This window comes from Acanthochromis polyacanthus, chromosome 5 (assembly GCF_021347895.1).
Source record: "Acanthochromis polyacanthus isolate Apoly-LR-REF ecotype Palm Island chromosome 5, KAUST_Apoly_ChrSc, whole genome shotgun sequence".
NCBI classification, from domain to species: domain Eukaryota; kingdom Metazoa; phylum Chordata; class Actinopteri; family Pomacentridae; genus Acanthochromis; species Acanthochromis polyacanthus.
The window spans coordinates 40,848,183-40,867,127 of record NC_067117.1 but is presented as its reverse complement, the minus strand read 5'-3'; the positions used below and the strand labels follow the sequence as shown (position 1 = coordinate 40,867,127).

Here is an 18,945-nt window from a genome sequence, read left to right as displayed (position 1 = left end):
TAGTTGAGATAATCATGACAGATGTTTCTTTTTTGGCAAAATATCAGATTTTATATGGAAAACAACAAATTGTATCTGTGTCCCAGAAATCACTTTCCACTAAGTTCCCCATTACAAAAACACCTCTGCAGGAAGTGTGTTAATTCCAGATCACATGACCTGCTCCACATGATGTCATTTCCTCCTGAAGTAAAGACTGGACAGACTCCAAGGCTTTCTGACTTATTTAAAATGAAGTAGTTAACAGGTTTACTGGAATATCATTGTAAATAACTTTCAATTTCAATTTTACTTAGTTGTATATATAATACTTAGAAGAATCTTAGTCTAAAAGTGCCATGTGGTGTTTGGTTATAGGCGGCCATGTTGATTTTAGGCTTGAAAACAGCAAAAATGTCAACTATGATACAAGAAGTCACACATTATATATTGACCCATTCACATTCATACAAATAAAACACACTGAAAATGAAAAATGTATAATAAAGATAGTTCACATTTAATAATTTTGTAAGATTTTTTCTAAAAGCACGTGCCCGATTGTTACCAAAATATGTTCACATACTTTAGACTGAATCAGTTTTTCTTCAGAGTTAATTTATTTTGATAAGAGGAAAACCTCACTGGCGGAAACCAGGGAATTTACTGTCTTTAGCTTTACACAGCTTTGTCGGTTTTGTTTTGATCCAACACAAAAAGAGTTTCCGGGTGAAAACTTCTACAAAATTACAGAATGGCATTGTTCCGCTTGACAAGACAACTAACAACAATTGGAGTGTATTTCCTTAATCGTGTTTATTTCTCCTAAATTTCTGCCTAAAATAATAGAATAGTAAAATGATGATTAAAACAACAACAATAATAATAATAATAATAATAATATTTTTTATTATTATTATCATTATTATTATTATTATTTAGGAGTGATATCTAAATGATAAGTAAATGATATGGAAGGTTTTTTTTCATTCATTTAATAGTGTATCATGTTTTTCAGAGTGGACTTCCGGGTTTCCTCACTCCAAGCGGACTTCATTTCCCACCGTGCCCTTCGCAGGGCGGACAGCGCTTCCTTGTCGAGATGGCGGCTCCCTTGACTCTGCTGTTGATTTTAGCTGTTACGATCCGAGCGGCTCTGTTCAGATCCAACTTGGCGGAGCTGATCGCGGAGAGGGTGGAGGTGGTGTCTCCGATCACCGCCTGGAAGAGAGGTAAGCGGGGGTTCGACAGCGGTGCGGATCCCGGTTTGGTCGCTGAAACGCCGCTCCGTTTCCCTCCTGCTGCCCCAGCTCGGCGCTGTTATCCGGTGTAACTGAGGGACGTCGGTAACGTCAAACCGGTTTAGCTGCAGCAATGTGAACACGTTAGAAACCCCACGAGCGTTTTACTACACAGAGCTTCAGCAGCAGACGGGTTTCTGTAGATGGAGGTTTAAATTAGAGCCGAGTCGACTCGTGTCTTAATTCTGTGTTTGATTAGAAGAGACAAGCATAAAACCCTCCATACAATCCACAGCCGGACAGAGTCCTCAGGGAACACGGCTGCAGCAGTGATCAGGACATAGTAGCACTCAGCAGAGATGCAGGGATCCTCCTCAAGTCATTCTTCTGCACACAGTCTGGCTCTGCAAAACAGTGTTTCAGGGTTTATCAACAGAAATCTGAGAAATCAGACACTGAAAATGACACAACAGCCACCTCTGAAAAATTATTGCACCCTTTCTGTAAATCCTATAAACTTCATTTCACTTCTCAAATATCACTGTGTTCGTCTGCTATATGATGTATTTAACTGAAATTGCTGATCCGAACAACCAGTGATTTATAAAGGAAAGTCTTAAAAATGATCAGGGGTGCTCAGACTTTTGCATACCACTGTATAGGTTGTTATGCTGTGATTTTACTGGTCCAGTCCACTTGAGATGAAATTGGGCTGAATGTGGAACCTGGACTAAGATGAGCTGACACCCCTGAGATTTAGTCGCCTGCAGCTGTAATGTTGCTCATTTTGCCAGAATGTCAAAAATGTCAGGGGGTTGAATCATTTTGCATGCAACTGTATACTACAAATGTAAAGTAATAAATCTGTATGAAGCCTCAGCTTGAAATGCAGGAGAAAACACAACACATGAGCTGCATGCTGTTCACACAAAAACCACAACCCCTCATGAATTGTTCATCAGGCAGCCCTAACAGGAAGCTCACTTTCTCTGGTTGTTTGTTTGCAGTGGTTGAAGGTTTGGCTCTGCTCGACTTGGGAGTTTCACCGTATTCTGGAGACGTTTTCCATGAGGTGAGAGATCCACACACGTACTGAGGCAGTCAGAACACTGAGCGATCGGCCACCTAGACCTAGAAGCCTGGGAAATATTCTAAAGAAAACATTAAAGACGTTTAAAAACACACGTTCTGACTTGAAAACTGGAGAAGAAATATTTCAGATTTGTCTCCGTTTCTCAGTCAAACTAAAGCAGCGTTGTTTGTCAAGAGGTAGAACTTTACTGAGTTGCATCCTTCCAGATGACGTCTAAGTAGAGTTGATGAACTAGTTTGAGGCTTGTTCATCCTCAGTTTTTGCTGTTTCTGTCTGCACATTCTGGAGAAGGTGTAGAGTTGAAGCTAGACCGGTTAGACTGAATTAGACTGGTCTGAGGAGTGGCAGGCAGGAGAGTGGGGAGAAGAACGGGGGAAAACCTGCAGTAAAGGACCATGAGCTGCATTTGAACCCAGGCCGCTGAGTCTGGGACTATAGCTTCTGTTCAATCAGTTCAGCTATCTGGGTGCCTGAATCTCAGCCTTTTTAATGCAGGAAACTATTGTTTTAATGTTAAAACATGTTCCATTTGTAACTGATGAGTTTTTAGTTCAGCTGTACTCTAAATATGTGTTTTCACTCCAAATGTCCTCTTCTGTTCTCTTCAGACTCCCCTCATCATTTACCTCTTTCACTTTGTGGTGGACTATGCAGAGATCACATTTATGGTGAGTGAAGACGAAGAACATTTTTCCAAATGCTGATAAACAAGTGGAATATTTCCAGTAGGATCCACAGTGAACACAAGCCGGACTGTTGCTGCTGTGATCTGAAGAGAAAGCAGAAGGATTTTCTTTTTAACCGTTTGTGTCTCTTCAGTTGGCAGATGTGATCACTGCTGTGGCTCTCTACATGGCCGTCAAGGACTACAACAAACAGGTGGTAAGTACGCAGCAAACCATCCAGAGAAAACAAATAAACATGTATGAACTGTAATGATTGTGCAGTTGGTTGTCCATTCTTACAGTTTGAGTGATTTCCGAACGAAAAAAGTGGAGATCCTGATCCCAGCTCCTGAAATTGTAATAATCTAGTTCCTTGACTCTACTGTAACAATAAACTGAGTATCTTTGATTTATGGAAACAAACGAGACATTTGAGGACATCACAAATTGACATTTTTCACCATTTTTTGACAAATAATAGATTATTCAACAGTGGATAGAACTGTATAAAGTAGAGACGATCATTTGTTTTACTAGCATCAGGTTGTGATGAAATATTGATTGTTGTGTTCTGAACTTCACTCCTTTCTTCACATATGTGGCCACATATGACAGATACTACATTTACCATTCCTTTGGATCGAACGTTTTGTTCATATTAGTAATTAAATGTAAAAACAACTCTAACATTTACTGACCTGTCTTTGATGCTGTTTCAGTTCAGAAAGCAGAAGTTTGCCTTGGAGGCAGACCGCTATCCTCTGGACTGTTTGGAGCTCATCAGAAGCCCCAAAGAAATGTACTACATCCCTCTGAAAGTAGCCATGTTGTAAGTGTCATCTGCCCCCAGAGGGCGCTAAAGCAAACCCTGCATGTAGAGAGGGCCTTCCTACTGAAGCCTTTTGAACCTGGGAGCTGCTGCACAAAACGCCTTCAGTCTGACACTTCTCCTTAGATAAGGACCAAACGACTTAACGACCAAATCACTTATATATGGAGTCACAGGAGTGCCAAATCCAAAAAAAATATATAAATAAATAAATGTGGAAATATAAAGAGAAATAAATAAATACAAAGGAAAATTTTGTCTTTGCTTTTACCTTTTCTGTTTTTTCCTTTTATTTATTTATTTGTCTTTATATTTCCTTATTTATTTATTTATTTCTCTTTATATTTCCACATTTATTTATTTATTTATTTATATTTTGACGTGGCACTCCTGTGATTCCATACTTATACACTTCCCTTAGTTAAGGAAAACTATTTAGACATTTCGTGCATTAAAAATCATTCTAGCACAGTGAAACTCCACAGATTACATGGAGAACATTTGTTTGCTTGTACTCCCTCTCTGTGACACCAGAGGGCTGCACTACTAAGATCAGTGTGTTAAAGAGAAGTAAGGGGCTGAATCCCAAACCGCCCCCTACACACTCCCCCTCCACTACCGAGTGTCACTCCAAAAGAAGTCACACTCGCAGCTGTGGAGGGCACCTATTATTGAAGGGGGAGGGTATAAATACGATCGTCAGGAATGGGACGCCCTGTCGCCTCACCGGAAAACGGAAGACGTCATCGCCATGGTAACACAAAGACGCCTACTGTGCATGGCTGTCGCGCTGTGGCACAGGTTGCAACTAACAAGGATCGCTGCTGCTTCCAGAAGACGAAAGCATCCCACTTTTTTTTCACTCACGTTTTCCAATCTTATTATCTGGCATTTCAAATCCAACAAATGAATGAATGAATTCTGTCAGTTGTGTTCAAATTTTAAGGTGTCAGGGGGTGCACAATTAAATCAAACATCAGCAGAGAAGAAGATTTGTTTCTTTTGATTTATCTTTTTACATCACTCTTTTTGTGATGCTCTGTCAGTGTGAAAAAGGCGTGGGAGAAATAAACGCATGTGGAACTTACATCGATATGTTTGTTTCCTCCTCCATTTCGACGTTGCACTTCCTGAAAAAATTGTACAGAGTGAGCATCGATGCAGACTCGCTATTTAAGGGCTGAACAGTCCACTCCCCCTCCGCACTACGCGGTTTGGGACGGCCCTTAATATGGAGGACCCTCCGCGGGAACGCGCAAACGGAGGGATAGTGTGTAGGGATAGTGTGTAGGGATAGTGTGTAGGGGGCGGTTTGGGATTCAGCCAGGGTTTTCGTTGTCATGAAGGCGGTGCTCTGTTAGCCTGCTAGATCACCATGGTAACTGATGCTGCACAGGAAACCTTCTCTAGAGCTTCTGTTAAGAGTTTGGCGTTTAAGTTACTGTCTGTAAGCCTGTTGAGCTGTGCAGTACTGATCCCTCTTAATGAAGCAGTGCAGTAACAGGCACACTGAATGCATCGTGTTTCCATGGGAACCTACATGTATTCAGCCGGTCATACAGAACATGCATAAATATGTTTTTAAATGTGGTCCTGATCTGCTGTCCTGTCAGTTTTCCACTGCTGGTGCTGCAGCTGATAGAACACAGATTAGAAAACCGATGAGGTATTTATGAATCCATAAATCACATTCAACTGATTTCCACTTATCCTTCATTAGGGTACAGTATCATTTCTTTAATGGTATGTTTAAATGTAACATTTAAGAGCAGTAATGTGCAGCTGTACTGAGCTATAACATTACACTGATCAGGCATAACGTTATGACCGCCTGCCTAACGTTGTGTTGGTCCTCTTTACGCTGCTAAAACTCCTCTTTTATGTGAGCATGTTTACAGCCTGGTGATTGGTGTTGTCTCCCAAAGTTGGTATATGGAAAGTTTCAAACAAATATTCAACAAATGGCAGAAGAATAGAAGACAAAGGAAGAAGAAAGCACAAGCTAAGGAGAAAATTTGATCTGTGAATAAAAGCAAAAAGAAAAGAACAATTGTGGAAGGAAATTGCAACATGAATTCATTCAAGAAGGCCTGACAGTTTATTTCATTAGTTTTTATCGACATAAAATTGATCTTGTTGAGATAGAATGAGACAGTCTTTGTACCGTGGTTTAACTGACTTTAAAGGATTCCTTAAGTATCACAACATAAGGAGAAAGCCCCAAATACTTTACAAGGTAATGTCAAGGAGAGGACTTAAGGGTATTTTATGAAACTGATTTGTTTTAAAGAAACCTTAACTCAGACTTTAGATTTTTATGCATCGGCCTCCAGAGTTGCAGCCAAATAATTTACTGTCACCTTCTCTCACAGTTACCTGTTGAACCCGTTCACCATCCTGTCCTGTGTCGCCAAGTCGACATGCGGCTTGAACAACGCTGTCGTCGCCCTGTTCATCCTCTCTACCATAAAGGGTAAACCACAGATCTCATCTAACTTCTCTGTCTGAGCAGGATTTGACTGTTATGTTGTTTACCCATTTAGAAATTCATCTAATTCTAGTAGTTTGTTAAAAAGTTAGCCAACTCTTCTGACCTACATGAACTCTGTTTGGGTTTCAGGAAACGCTCTGCTGAGTGCCATATTTCTGTGCTTGGCCACCTATCAGTCCATCTATCCTCTGACTCTGTGTGCTCCAGCAATGCTGTATCTGATGCAGGTATGCAGCGTTTGAATGGACATGTCCAGTGGTTTGTTTCACCGTCTTCACTAGGAATGTTAATCATGAATAAATTAATTGCTGTTAATGATTTGACTGAAATCTATTAACCGATAAGGCAGAAAATGAAGTGCTTTCATGTCAGAACATGTAATGTAGATTAGCTGTAGCAGCTGGTGGTGGATCGATTCCAGCGTTGGTACTGATAGTAACCAGTCTAATGAGATCGATACTTTAGTTTCAGTTCTCTGCTGTATGCCTGAGCTGCTGTGGTTTCATCAAGGAGTCTGTCTGTCTGTCTGTCTGTCTGTCTGTCTGTCTGTCTGTCTGTCTGTCTGTCTGTCTGTCTGTCTGTCTGTCTGTCTGTCTGTCTGTCTGTCTGTCTGTCTCTCTGTCTGTCTGTCTCTCTGTCTGTCTGTCTCTCTGTCTGTCTGTCTCTCTGTCTGTGCGTCCGTCCGTCCGTCCGTGCGTCCGTCCGTGCTCAGCAGCTCCATCTTCAATCATAGTGGTGGAAAGTGTAACTTTAATTACTTCCATGGCTCTGTCAGTCTGTTCCCCTCTGATGTGTAAAATGAGCTGTTTAGTTGCTGGACGTTCTTCAACCAACACTGAGGAAAGAGGAGGAGAAGTCTGAGACACATCTGATGATCAGACTGCAGGCAGGAGGATACTGCAAAGGCTAGTGCCATAGCAGGGCTACAAACTGAAATGACCATTGATCACAATCATGATTTTAGCTTCCATCCACTATACAGAATCGACTGACTGCAATCTTTAAAATTTAAAAATGTGCCCCGCTCTTAAAAGACTCTTATCAAAGTCATTTTTGCTCACTCACCTGTCTGAGCAGCATCAGTCTGCACCGTGAGGCGTTTAGGGAACATTGGTAAATGTAGTGTCTGTGGTGAGCAAATGTGCAGCTAGTGAGGTGTTTCACCTGTAGCCAGGTCAGACCAGGTGGGCGCGACCAACTGACCATGTCTGTCGTACCAGTGTGACGACTGAAAACGTTAGTCTGCAGTGTGTATTTACTTTGTACTGGATCAATACCACATCTTACACTATCGCTCTCCACAAGTAGCAGCTTGTTGTTCTACAAGAGGAAGCCTGCAGTTTATTAGATTAGAAGACTGCAGCCTGTTTGCTGTGTTTAGCTTCAGTTTGAGGAGGAGTTCTGTGTGGCTAAGCATGACAGAGACTTCTGTGGTGAATAATGTTCATGCTGAGAGAGAGTCTTACATTTCACGATGAGCTAAAGTCTATTAGGACAGAGTTCCTATAGCTGAGTGGCTTCTGGTTGTCAGGATATAGAATGGTCTCCACTGTACTCAAGATGTGTTATCGATTAATTAATTATTGCCTGAGAACACTGTTGACTATCAGTTAAAAAACATATCCTTTGTCTTCATTAATTTATCTCTAGTTTGTACTTCTGTCCTGTTCTTCCACCTGCTTTAAAGCTTTTCTCACTGTCTTTTTTGTAACCTTCAGTCACATTTTTACTCACTGTAGCCTCATGTTTAGAAAGTCTCACACCTCTATGTGAACAGCACGAGAGCTACAGAGAACTCAGACAGTGTCTTTCGTCCACATTTATTCCACAAATCATAAAAACAGCACACAAATGTTCATTTTTTAATATACTTTACAAAAACTGCTGGAAGTGCCTGCAGTACTGTGGTTATGGATATTTTACTACTTACATTTTATTCAGTTTTTATACTTGACTGCTTTCTGCTGAATCACTAATGGCTTCTTCAATGCATGCAGAAGCAGAGAGTTCTTTTTTTTATTTTTTAAAGAATCTGGTTAGTGTGAATGGTTTATTTATGGTGACTTTTGTTTCCACATGTAGAATAGAGAGGTTTTCTGATGGAGCAGCACATCTCAGATGAATAACTAGTGAGTAGTTAGAAATCCAGTGAGTCTTTCTGTTTTTTGAGTTTTGGGCTCTGATAATTTCATAAAACGATAATGTGCATTTACCAAGCAGTTGCAGGTTTCAGGATCCAGACGGTAAATATCTGAGTATTCCTTCTTGTTTTTACGCCTGTGTTTAATGTCTGTCTGTGATTCTGTGTCTCCTCCTCCAGCGTCAGTACATCCCGGTGAATTTTCGGCGAGCCAGCTTCTGGTGGTTCATCGCTCAGTACCTCTTCATGTACCTCGGCAGCCTGTTTGTCCTCATCTGTCTCTCGTTTTTCCTTCTCGGCTCCTGGGACTACATGCCGTCCGTCTACGGCTTCATGTAAGCGGAGAAAGAAAGTTTAAGTAGCACTGTGGAGGAGCTTCATTTAGTTTGTTTTGACTGTGCATGAACGTTTCTCCCAGTCTGGACTGTCATTGTCCAAAAACGTCTGAAGTCTCTTTGGAAGGCTTGTTAGAAGCTAATATGTTGCTCAGTGGTTGAAACGTGCTTCATGGAGTCAGGCTTTTAAACTCTGGAAATTCTTTTATTATTATTATTATTATTATTATTATTATTATTATTACTCTGCCAAGGAACACTCCGTCCATCCGTCTGTCTGTCAGCAACATTACTCAAAAAAAAAAGACGGATTTGGATGAAATTTTCAGGGAAGGTCAGAAATGACACAAGGACCAAGTGATTAGATTTTATCAGTGATGCAGCTTATAGTCTGGATCCACAGATTAGTTAAAGTTTTCTGTATCATTGCCAGATAGTGGCATGGCATCACTGTAACCATGACAAGTGAACACTACGTGATCTCATGATTGTGATCCTACTACAAATCCACCACTGAGGACTTATCAGGACTCATCCATCAGAAATGAGCCAAGGAACGACTGATTAAATTGTGGGCTGTTTCTGAGTCCCATGCTACATATTTAGGTCATGTGTTTCGGTATCTGTACATAACGTACACATGCAGAACACATGCCTGTGCTCAGTGCAAGGTCATTTTTTATTAAAGATTTCAAAATCTTTAATAAAATCATATGACCGAGCAGCCCTGGCAGAGTACTGCGTTCTGTCTGTGTTTTTTTACACCGAATGAGGGCTTCTTGAATGTTGTGAATTTATATTTTATTACTGTTAAAAGTCCCTGTCAGAGCACATATTGTTCAAAAGTGTTAAACAACACTGAAATGTTATCTAGTCCCGGTCAGTCGGTAGACCTCTGCTGTTACACTTTCTGTTTTCTCTCCCTTCAGTCTCTCTGTTCCTGACTTGACCCCGAACATCGGCCTCTTCTGGTATTTCTTCGCTGAGATGTTTGAACATTTCCGCCTCTTCTTCCTCTGCGTCTTCCAGATCAACGTTTTCTTCTACACCATCCCCCTGTCTGTCAAACTCAAGTAAGCCCTCCACATCACCGTCACCCCGTCAGCCCTTCCAGCTTCATCTGTCTGTCTTCTTTGGTCAGTCCCATCATGCTGCTCTGTGTGTTTGTGCTACAGGGAGCATCCAGTGTTTCTGATCTTCATGCAGTTAGCCGTGATCTCCATCTTTAAGTCGTACCCCACAGTGGGAGACATTGCACTCTACATGGCCTTCCTCCCTGTCTGGAGTCATCTGCACAGATGTGAGTACAGAAACAACAGGTCCACCAAGGGCTGCAGGTAAACACAGAAAACATTATTTGCCTAAAATCGTACGAACTCTTCAACCAATCGATTGGTTGCAGGGGAAAAATAATAATTTTCACATTATCTGTAAGTGAACTACATGAGCCTTCCTGCCAACCAATTTGGCCTAAATTAATAGATAATACTGATTATTTAATCATTTTACCCTCATAAATGATCAGATTTTTAAAGATAGAACTATCTTGACTGATCCAGCAGAAGAATTACTGAGAAATAAAACACGGATAAGGTAGCTTCTGTTTTTCTACCATGTTTGTTGTTGAGCTGTGATTTAAAATCTGCCGAATTTACACTGGAGGGAGGGGGCCGTATGTAAATACAATGTGAATAGTGGTTAATTTGTGTATGGTTGCTAATCAGCAACAGAAGAGAAGAGAACAAAGAAGAAAAGGTGGTTGAATCAAGACGTCTGACAGACAATAAAAGACAGGAGATAAGGAGTCTGGCAAACAGTTGCAAATAGCAAAGATGCAACGATAAAAGGTAAGAGATGAGGGATCTGACAGAGAGTAGCAAATAACAAAAGATAAAAGAATTATGGATAACTGTGGGAAACGGAGTGAAGGAGTGACACTGGAAGGTATCTGTAGCAAAAGGTGTGCTATTTTCTTCATCACTACCTGAGTGGTACTCAAAGCGCTTTACAGGATTTCTCATTCATTCATTTATCCATTCACACACACGTTCACACACCAGTGATGCTTCAGTACCCATCACAGATGCAGCACTTTTCTCTTTCTGAAAGGAACACCAGCGATTGTCCGACTTCAGAGAATTCCGTCAGATGAGAGCGTCTGTCAGCCACATCCATAATACAAGCTCCCTGTAATCTAGTAATCCAGTGTGTTCAGTTCAAAGCCCTGAAGCTCACAAAGCCAATAATGCCGATGCTATTGGAACGGTGATTTTAGGTGACTTATTGGGTTTGTAGTAGGGGGTGGTGATGTGCTAGATTCCTGAGATTCTGGCCTATTTGTGCACGTTAAATGTCTGACAACAAAAAGGCTTTATACAGATGGATGAAGTGTCAAATTCTTTGAATCATTATTTTCAGTTTAAGGTGAATTTTCATCCTATAAATTGCTTCAGGACAAAATGCATCCACAGAATGAAATGTGGAGGTGGTTTAGAGTTGGTTGGTCCACAGATGTTCCAGCAGCAGTTGTTCTTTTTAGTAATCGTGTGGCAGACTGACATCCTCCTCAACAGAGAGCATTTCTGTCAAGTTCTTCCTGTGCTACAATGACGTTAGCTGTTCCCTGTCCTGCTTTAATAATCAAAGAAGAATCCTGTTTTAATTGGCTTTTCTAGAGGTTTTTAACTGAAATTAGCTGACTGCTGTGGGTCATAATAGCAAAAGAAGCAGAGCTGATGGTTCTCACTGTCAACATAAAAACACTGACTATAGTCTCTTTTAGAAAAGATTTGTTTTTATGTGACTTTTGTTCTTTTACTAAATGAAAAATAATGAACATTTAAACTGTTAAAACACAGTGATGATCCAGAACTTAAGCTTGAGTGCTTTTTTTGGTTTTTCTCCTTGTCCAGTCTTGAGGAACATCTTCCTGGTGTCCTGCGTCCTGCTGGCCTGTTCCACTCTGTTCCCCGTCCTCTGGCACCTCTGGATCTACGCCGGCAGCGCCAACTCCAACTTCTACTACGCTATAACTCTGCTGTTCAACGTGGCGCAGGTAGGACAGCCGGGACGGAGCCAGAGGCCCATTATTGATCAAGATAATCTAATGTGATGATGGCTGAATTCCATTTAGCTGCTTCAGTGTCCTGGTGGTGGTGTGTGTTGCTGGGACTCTTACCAACAACATTAATAATAACAGTAGTTATCTTTATTTATAGAGCATTTTCAAAATACAAGTTAGACTTCTCCAAAGCAGAAAAACCAAACAGACAGGCATCAAATTATCAGGATTTAGGAGACAGATAAAAACACAATATAGCTTCTAAAAACAACTGGATCTGAAAAGTTCCAAGAAAATCAAATAAAATCAGGAAAGGTTGTTTGATAAAAGTATGTTTTAAGAAGTGTGATCCTGTGAATTCTGCCGCTAACTTTAGTTAGAGGTCTGAGTTGGAGAAGGGATGTGTAGCATCTGGAGACAATCCAGGATTTATAGCAGCTGTTTCCTCCAGAACTTACTGGAAAAGTTCCACATTTTATTTGCTTTCTGCTGGAGAATTGGATGTTCAGACAGAAATCATTCTGACTTATTTGCATTAAAGAGAAATAACAATACTAGAGCCTGACCTGTAAAGCTCCCTCTATACAATACCTAAAGCGTGAAAACGATCATTTACCATCTTGCCAGGCATTTGGCTTGATCCCTGACAACCAGCAGGGAATCCAAGAAGTTCCATCATGATGTGAAGCATGGTGGTGGCAGCATCATGATGTGATATAATCCATCACTGTTTGCAGACCAAGGAAAAAAGGGTGAATGATCTTTTACCTGCCATACAATGTAAATAACAGTTACACATAACATACCCTTCAAAATAAAAGGTTAAATGGAGCTTTTTGTACATCAGACTAGACACTATGTTTGGCGGACACCAAATGCTGTACGTCACCACCAACACACCATCCCCACTGTGAAGCATGGTGGTGGCAGCATCATGATGAAGCATGGTGGTGGCAGCATCATGATGAAGCATGGTGGTGGCAGCATCATGATGTGAAGCACGGTGGTGGCAGCATCATGATGAAGCATGGTGGAGGCAGCATCATGATGAAGCATGGTGGTGGTAGCATCATGATATGAAGCATGGTGGTGGTAGCATCATGATATGAAGCATGGTGGTGGCAGCATCATGATATGAAGCATGGTGGTGGCAGCATCATGATATGAAGCATGGTGGTGGCAGCATCATGATATGAAGCATGGTGGTGGCAGCATCATGATGTGAAGCATGGTGATGGCAGCATCATGATGTGAAGCATGGTGGTGGCAGCATCGTGATGAAGCATGGTGGTGGCAGCATCATGATATGAAGCATGGTGGTGGCAGCATCATGATATGAAGCATGGTGGTGGCAGCATCGTGATGAAGCATGGTGGTGGCAGCATCATGATATGAAGCATGGTGGTGGCAGCATCGTGATGAAGCATGGTGGTGGCAGCATCGTGATATGAAGCATGGTGGTGGCAGCATCGTGATATGAAGCATGGTGGTGGCAGCATCATGATATGAAGCATGGTGGTGGCAGCATCATGATATGAAGCATGGTGGTGGCAGCATCATGATATGAAGCATGGTGGTGGCAGCATCATGATATGAAGCACGATGATGCAAACAAACAGAAATGTCCATTAAGATAAAACGTCACTATGTTGAAGACACTCTGCTTTAGTGTGACTCACCAGTAATGAATGCAGTCCAGGTTTTATCAGAATGTTACCAGGAGCTGAAGACTAGTTTGTTGCTTCGTGCTGTTCAGGAATATTTTCTCTAACTTCCTAAAATACGTGCAGCATCAAATAGCAGCAGGATCCATCTGAAAGAGAGCTGCATGTTGTTATTCCTGTGAATCAGTTGTGATTTCATTAATAACTTTACTTTCAGTTTTTGTGCTGAATGCTACGTAACAGAAAAGAAAATCATTTCTAATAGACTAATTAAAGAATTCTTCAACTGTTGTACCAATGTTAAGTTCGCTAAACTTAGTGAAGATTTCATTTTATCAATGAAAGCTCTTCTGATAAAGATGTATAAGGAAAAGCTACATATTTTGAATGTGTTTTTCTATTTAATACATTTGTTTGAGAGAACTTACTCAGTTCCCTGATCTCTCTCTCTGAGTATTTATTACTGTCCTGATCTTTGTTTCTCCATAGATCCTGCTGGTGTCGGATTATTTCTATGCCTTCTTGAGGAGGGAACACCACCTTACCTACGGACTGTATCTGAAGAGGAAGGACGGGTCTGAGGCCACGCTCGTTCTGAAATAAAACGCTCCCGTCCAGCCTCTGCAGGGAGGAGGAAAATGCTCGAACAAACACCAAGTGAGGAGGATAAAACACTCTCATCCTCAAACCGATCAAAAGCACACATGCAGACCGTGTGCACGGTACAACGTCATATGCAAACAACAGAACCGCAACAAACTACATGACTGACACATGTGGGATGTAGACATGTGGCTCCGTCTCCTCTGGAGTGCTCTTATTTTGAAGCATCACTCCACCTGGAACCTACCTGCTGGGGTGGCTTTTGTTTTGAAGATTTCTTCCTTCTGTCAGCCACTCTGGATGAATTTTATTTTGTTTATCCGGCAGTTCCTGCTTTTATTATGAAGACACAACTTCCAACACAGAATAAAACGTCCCAAAGGGGGAGGCTTTTATTTTGAAGCCTTGTGTAAACACCAAGAGGAGTTTTAAAAATGTGGGAATCTGACACTAATTTGATCATTTGACACCCAGCTCGCCCACACACTCTATTTTTTGTTGTTTTCTGTTTACCTGTTAACATCTGTGTGGGGGAAAAGCCAGAAGAAAGTCTGGAATCATTCTCTTCCTCACTGTTTTCTATTTTATTTCTAACTAACAAATCCTACATGGTCATTGTTGCATCTCATCTCAAGTAGAAACCAGCCAGACCTCGTACAAATGTACTACTCGGGATTGTGATCTTTTCAGCTGCCTAAAAACTGAAGTCACTAAAACCTCCAACATGACTTACATGAATAACTAACAGTTCTTACTGCTAACAGAGAGGAGAGCAAAGACAACAGTGAATGTGTTTTAACAACTGCAGCATCTGTGGAGACAGGAATAAAAATTACCGATATCGTTATAATAATGACCACATTAATGTTATCTAGTCCCATTTTAATCCTATAGCGTCCACCAAATGAATCAGTAATGAGGGAAGTTTTATAGTTTCCTCTGGTTTTTGCATGTAATCAGTGAATTCTTTGTTAAACCTAGCTAATTTTCGCATTTAAAATGAATCATTATCATTGCATGTTCCTAGAGGTGTTTTAGGACGAGAGGCGAATCAACAGCTTAAAGACGAGTGTGGCATTTTTAGGAAATATTTGCCTTCTTGCTGAGAATGAGATAAAAAAAAAAAAAACTCTGTGTGGTAAAAACAAAGCTACAGCCAGGAGGTTAGCTTAGCATAAAGGCTGGAAACAAAGCCCCAATAAACAGACACTACTGAGGGGATTAAACCAAGTTCTAACATGTTAACTGGTGACTTTTAGAGGTGCTGGTAGGTAGAGTTTAGGCTAGCTGCTTCCCCCCATTTCCTGACTGTACGCTAAGCTAAGCTAAGCTAAGCTAAGCTAACCATCTCCTTTATTTATAGAGTGTCCAAAATCCACTCTACACACTAATGGAGAGTTTACTCCAGACTAAAGTCACTGTTTTAGCTGTCAGGGTATGAAAATGAACACATTTGGAAATGGGTTTTACGGGAGGTGTTTTAACTATTTTAACTGGCTACAGGTGTGAAAGCAGAGGTGTAATTAACAACCAGTCCCATTTAGGGTCCCAGTACGCCGTAACTGAACCAGCATAAACAAAAGCAGGACGCCTGTGCTTTCCCTGCTCAGATGAGTCTAAATGTTTCCCCTAAATAACGATTGCAGCAGCAGAGTTCCATTATCATTCATTCACAGTCAAGATTGTACCAGCCCAATTATTTTTTCATCCAGCATCTCTTCAGCTGCTAAATAATCCAGTTTGTTCACCAGTTGGGGAAAATAGCTGCTGGCTGCTGCCAAGCAAAGGCCCAGAGAGTGAAATAAAAGGGTGAAGTTGTAAGTTTAAGCTCTGTGAAGCTGAGAGGAGACGCAGACTGAGCTGGTTCATCTCTGAGGGTTCATCCTCCAAGCAAACGTTCACATTGTTGCTTCATATGCTGGTAAATCAGTGATTAGTCACAAAATGTCTGTCTTAACTGATTTGTTCTGTTCTCAGATGTCCAATAGCAGCAACATTCATCCACACTGACCAGAAATACACTTTTTTCCCCAGTAAGAAGTCACTCCACTCTGAAGATGAATCAATTTATCTCAACTACTGAACTAATCATTGCATATTTTGATTGACTGATAAGTTTGGGTGATTTTTTTTAAGAGAAAAGTCTAAATTGTCTGATTTCGGCCTCTTAAATCTGAATATTTTCTTGTTCTTTTACCCGCTCTGACAGTGAACGGAATATCTTTGTTGGTGGACAAATCAAGACATTTGAGGTGGTCGTCTTGGGCTTTGAGAAACACTATTTTATGACATTTTATAGACTAAACAACTAATGAACTACTCCAGAAAATGATCAACAGGTTGATAATGAAAATACTCAGAAACAGTTTGTAAAGTAGAACTGAGGCATGAAATCGCTCATGTTTTCCCGTCTTTTAGCATTTGCTTTTCCTTCCTTCTTTATCAGGAAACTGTATTTTCATCCTGACATGGCAGAACATTTCTGCCTTCAGTAGAGGTCACTGAGGGTGGATTGAATTCACAAATTTAAAAAAAAGCCTTAAACAGCCTCTGAAGTGTCAGGAAAGGACTGAAAGATGAACTTTTACAAGACATTTTAATCTGTATTATGAAGACAGCTGATAAAAAAAGTTATGGTTTTAGTTACTCTCAGATGTGAAAAAATCAAATGTTTATAACTGTAATAAACTGATTTTCATGTGAAATGAAAAATAACTGCTTAGTGTCCAAGTACATGAGAATATTAAGTGACAACATAAACAAAGTCTGTTGTTGAACTCCTCACCTGTTAAGGCGGGAACAGCGGCCATTTTGATACCAATGCCTGAGAAATAATTTCTGATATTTATTTATTTGCTGCACTGAAACCTTTGAAGAGATTTATTATTTTCTTTATTTTTGAGAAGAAGGAGGAGCTCTTGAGTTCTTTTGATACTGTTGTGTATATCTTCCTTTGTTTGATTCAGGGTTGGACAGGGCTGATATTATGTTTGATGAATGAGTGAACATGTCATAAATGTTGATTAAACCTGAGGTGTTGGTTCAGCCGCATGTGTGTTTTATTGCTGATACTGATGTGTGAGATGTTCTTTGCCAGTTTAAACTTTAACATTTTACACCAAAATGAGATTATTTTTTGTAAAAATGTGCAAATTAAAAATAAAATATAGTAGTCTTTAAAAAAATAAACAAAGAAAGCCAAGTAGCCTCTGCCGCACACAGCTGTGAACAAAAGTTTACCTACTTGTTAAGATGATGTATATCATGATAGTCTTGATGTAAATGTATTCCAGCGACTCGTATGATTTACTCCAGAGATGCATTTTGGGAACTTACAACAATGCTAATATTTGGTTAAATGTCTTTTAGCTAGACCAGTCTAAAACCTTTGTCCATGTGATCAGCAGTAAACTTGATGCAAGTCTTAACGTGCTATTTCTGGAGAAAACCCTTCCTTCTTGCATGCCATCCATCATCTATACACCACTTTATTTTCTGTAGGGTCATGGAGGGCTGGAGTCTGTCCCAGCTGACTGAGGGTGAAGGCAGAGGACACCTGGACAGGTAACAGTCTATCACAGGACTACACTTAAGGCGCATTTCCAATACCACCTACTGGACTCAGCTTGGTTGAGGTCGTTTTCCACTACAGTTGAGTACCACCTCATCATGGGTGGAGTCAGGAAGCAGCCAGGAAGTCGCTTAACGTCATTTGTGTGCGACACAAATGCAACACAACAATGGAGGACATCATGGCCATGGTATACCTGCTGCTCAGTCTGTGGCTTTTTGTCAAATTCAAAGCAGTGGAGAGTAATGTGCATCGTCACTGCTGTCAGTTTTTTTCTAAAATGGGGGGTGTGGTTTTCGTGAAGGAGCCACTCTCGTGTCATCACTCCCTGTCCAATCAGTGGCCTGCACTCTGCAGACATCACGTTATCGGCTCCAGTCAGCTCGCTTGGAACATTAGACGAGTAGGTTCTAAAATAGTACCTGGTATCAGGTACTAAGTCCTAATGGAAAACCTCACAAACCAAGTAGAGCCGAGTCGAGTAGATGCTAGTGGAAAAGCACCATAGAGACAAAAGATCACACTCACATTCACACCTACCGACAAATGAGAATCACCAATTAACCTCAGCATCTTTCTGGACTGTGGGAGGAAGCTGGAGAACCTGGAGAAAACCCACGCATGTAGAGGAGAACATGGAGACTCCATGCAGGAAGATCCCAGACCCAGTCCAGGACGCAAACCCAGGATCTTCCAGCTGTCAGGTGACAGTGGTAACCACTGAGCAGCCCTCTTTCTTGACTTGTACAAGTCAATTATTTGCTTTTTCAGATCTGACTTGAACTTCTCAGACTTCTCCACTTTACTGTTTGTTGCTGAGTCTGAGTGAATAAAATGAGCTCAGTGGAGTCACCAGCTGTAGTCAATCGTATTCAGTCATGAGAAGTTAGGGCACAGCTTTCTACATCACCAAAACTGATTATTCAAGTAGTTTTGTATATGTTTGACCCAGCAGATGTTGCCATATTTCCAGAAAACTTGTAATAAATATACAAAAGAACCAAAACACGTTTGTTTGCTGTTTTTTGTGAGAAAGACGTGTTTCAATTGTTCCAGTATAAAAAAAAAAATTAAGAGTTAAAACAGTAACTGGAAACTGAAGACTGCCGTAATATACACGTTTTTTTAAGTATACCTAAATTTTTCTTCATAACTGTACATACAGCATACTCATAGCAGTGGTGGCTCGGTGGGTAAGGCTTCCTACTGCTCAGAAGAGGTTCAGGTTACACCAACAAGCTGCCACTGATGTCTCTCTGATATGGATTTAATT

At 40.8% G+C, this 18,945-nt stretch overlaps 1 protein-coding gene across 1 annotated transcript; it reads left to right on the top strand.

Annotated features, from left to right (window-relative positions):
• The first annotated feature begins 1,035 nt into the window (after positions 1–1,035).
• pigu (phosphatidylinositol glycan anchor biosynthesis, class U) lies at positions 1,036–17,146 on the top strand. The gene is made up of 12 exons (XM_022213863.2): positions 1,036–1,211; positions 2,228–2,292; positions 2,922–2,981; positions 3,133–3,195; positions 3,698–3,807; positions 6,180–6,280; positions 6,428–6,525; positions 8,619–8,773; positions 9,703–9,846; positions 9,949–10,073; positions 11,686–11,828; positions 13,988–17,146. The coding sequence occupies exons 1-12, from the start codon at positions 1,082–1,084 to the stop codon at positions 14,099–14,101; spliced, it is 1,308 nt and encodes a 435-aa protein (XP_022069555.1). The 5' UTR covers positions 1,036–1,081; the 3' UTR covers positions 14,102–17,146.
• Positions 17,147–18,945: the final 1,799 nt, after the last annotated feature.

Coding starts and splice junctions, on each gene's coding strand:
- pigu (XM_022213863.2), top strand. CDS start 1,082: ATGGCGGCTCCCTTGACTCTGCTGTTGATTTTAGCTGTTACGATCCGA. Junction 2,982..3,132: donor ATGCAGAGATCACATTTATG/GTGAGTGAAGAC, acceptor GTGTCTCTTCAG/TTGGCAGATGTGATCACTGC. Junction 9,847..9,948: donor CCCCTGTCTGTCAAACTCAA/GTAAGCCCTCCA, acceptor TTTGTGCTACAG/GGAGCATCCAGTGTTTCTGA.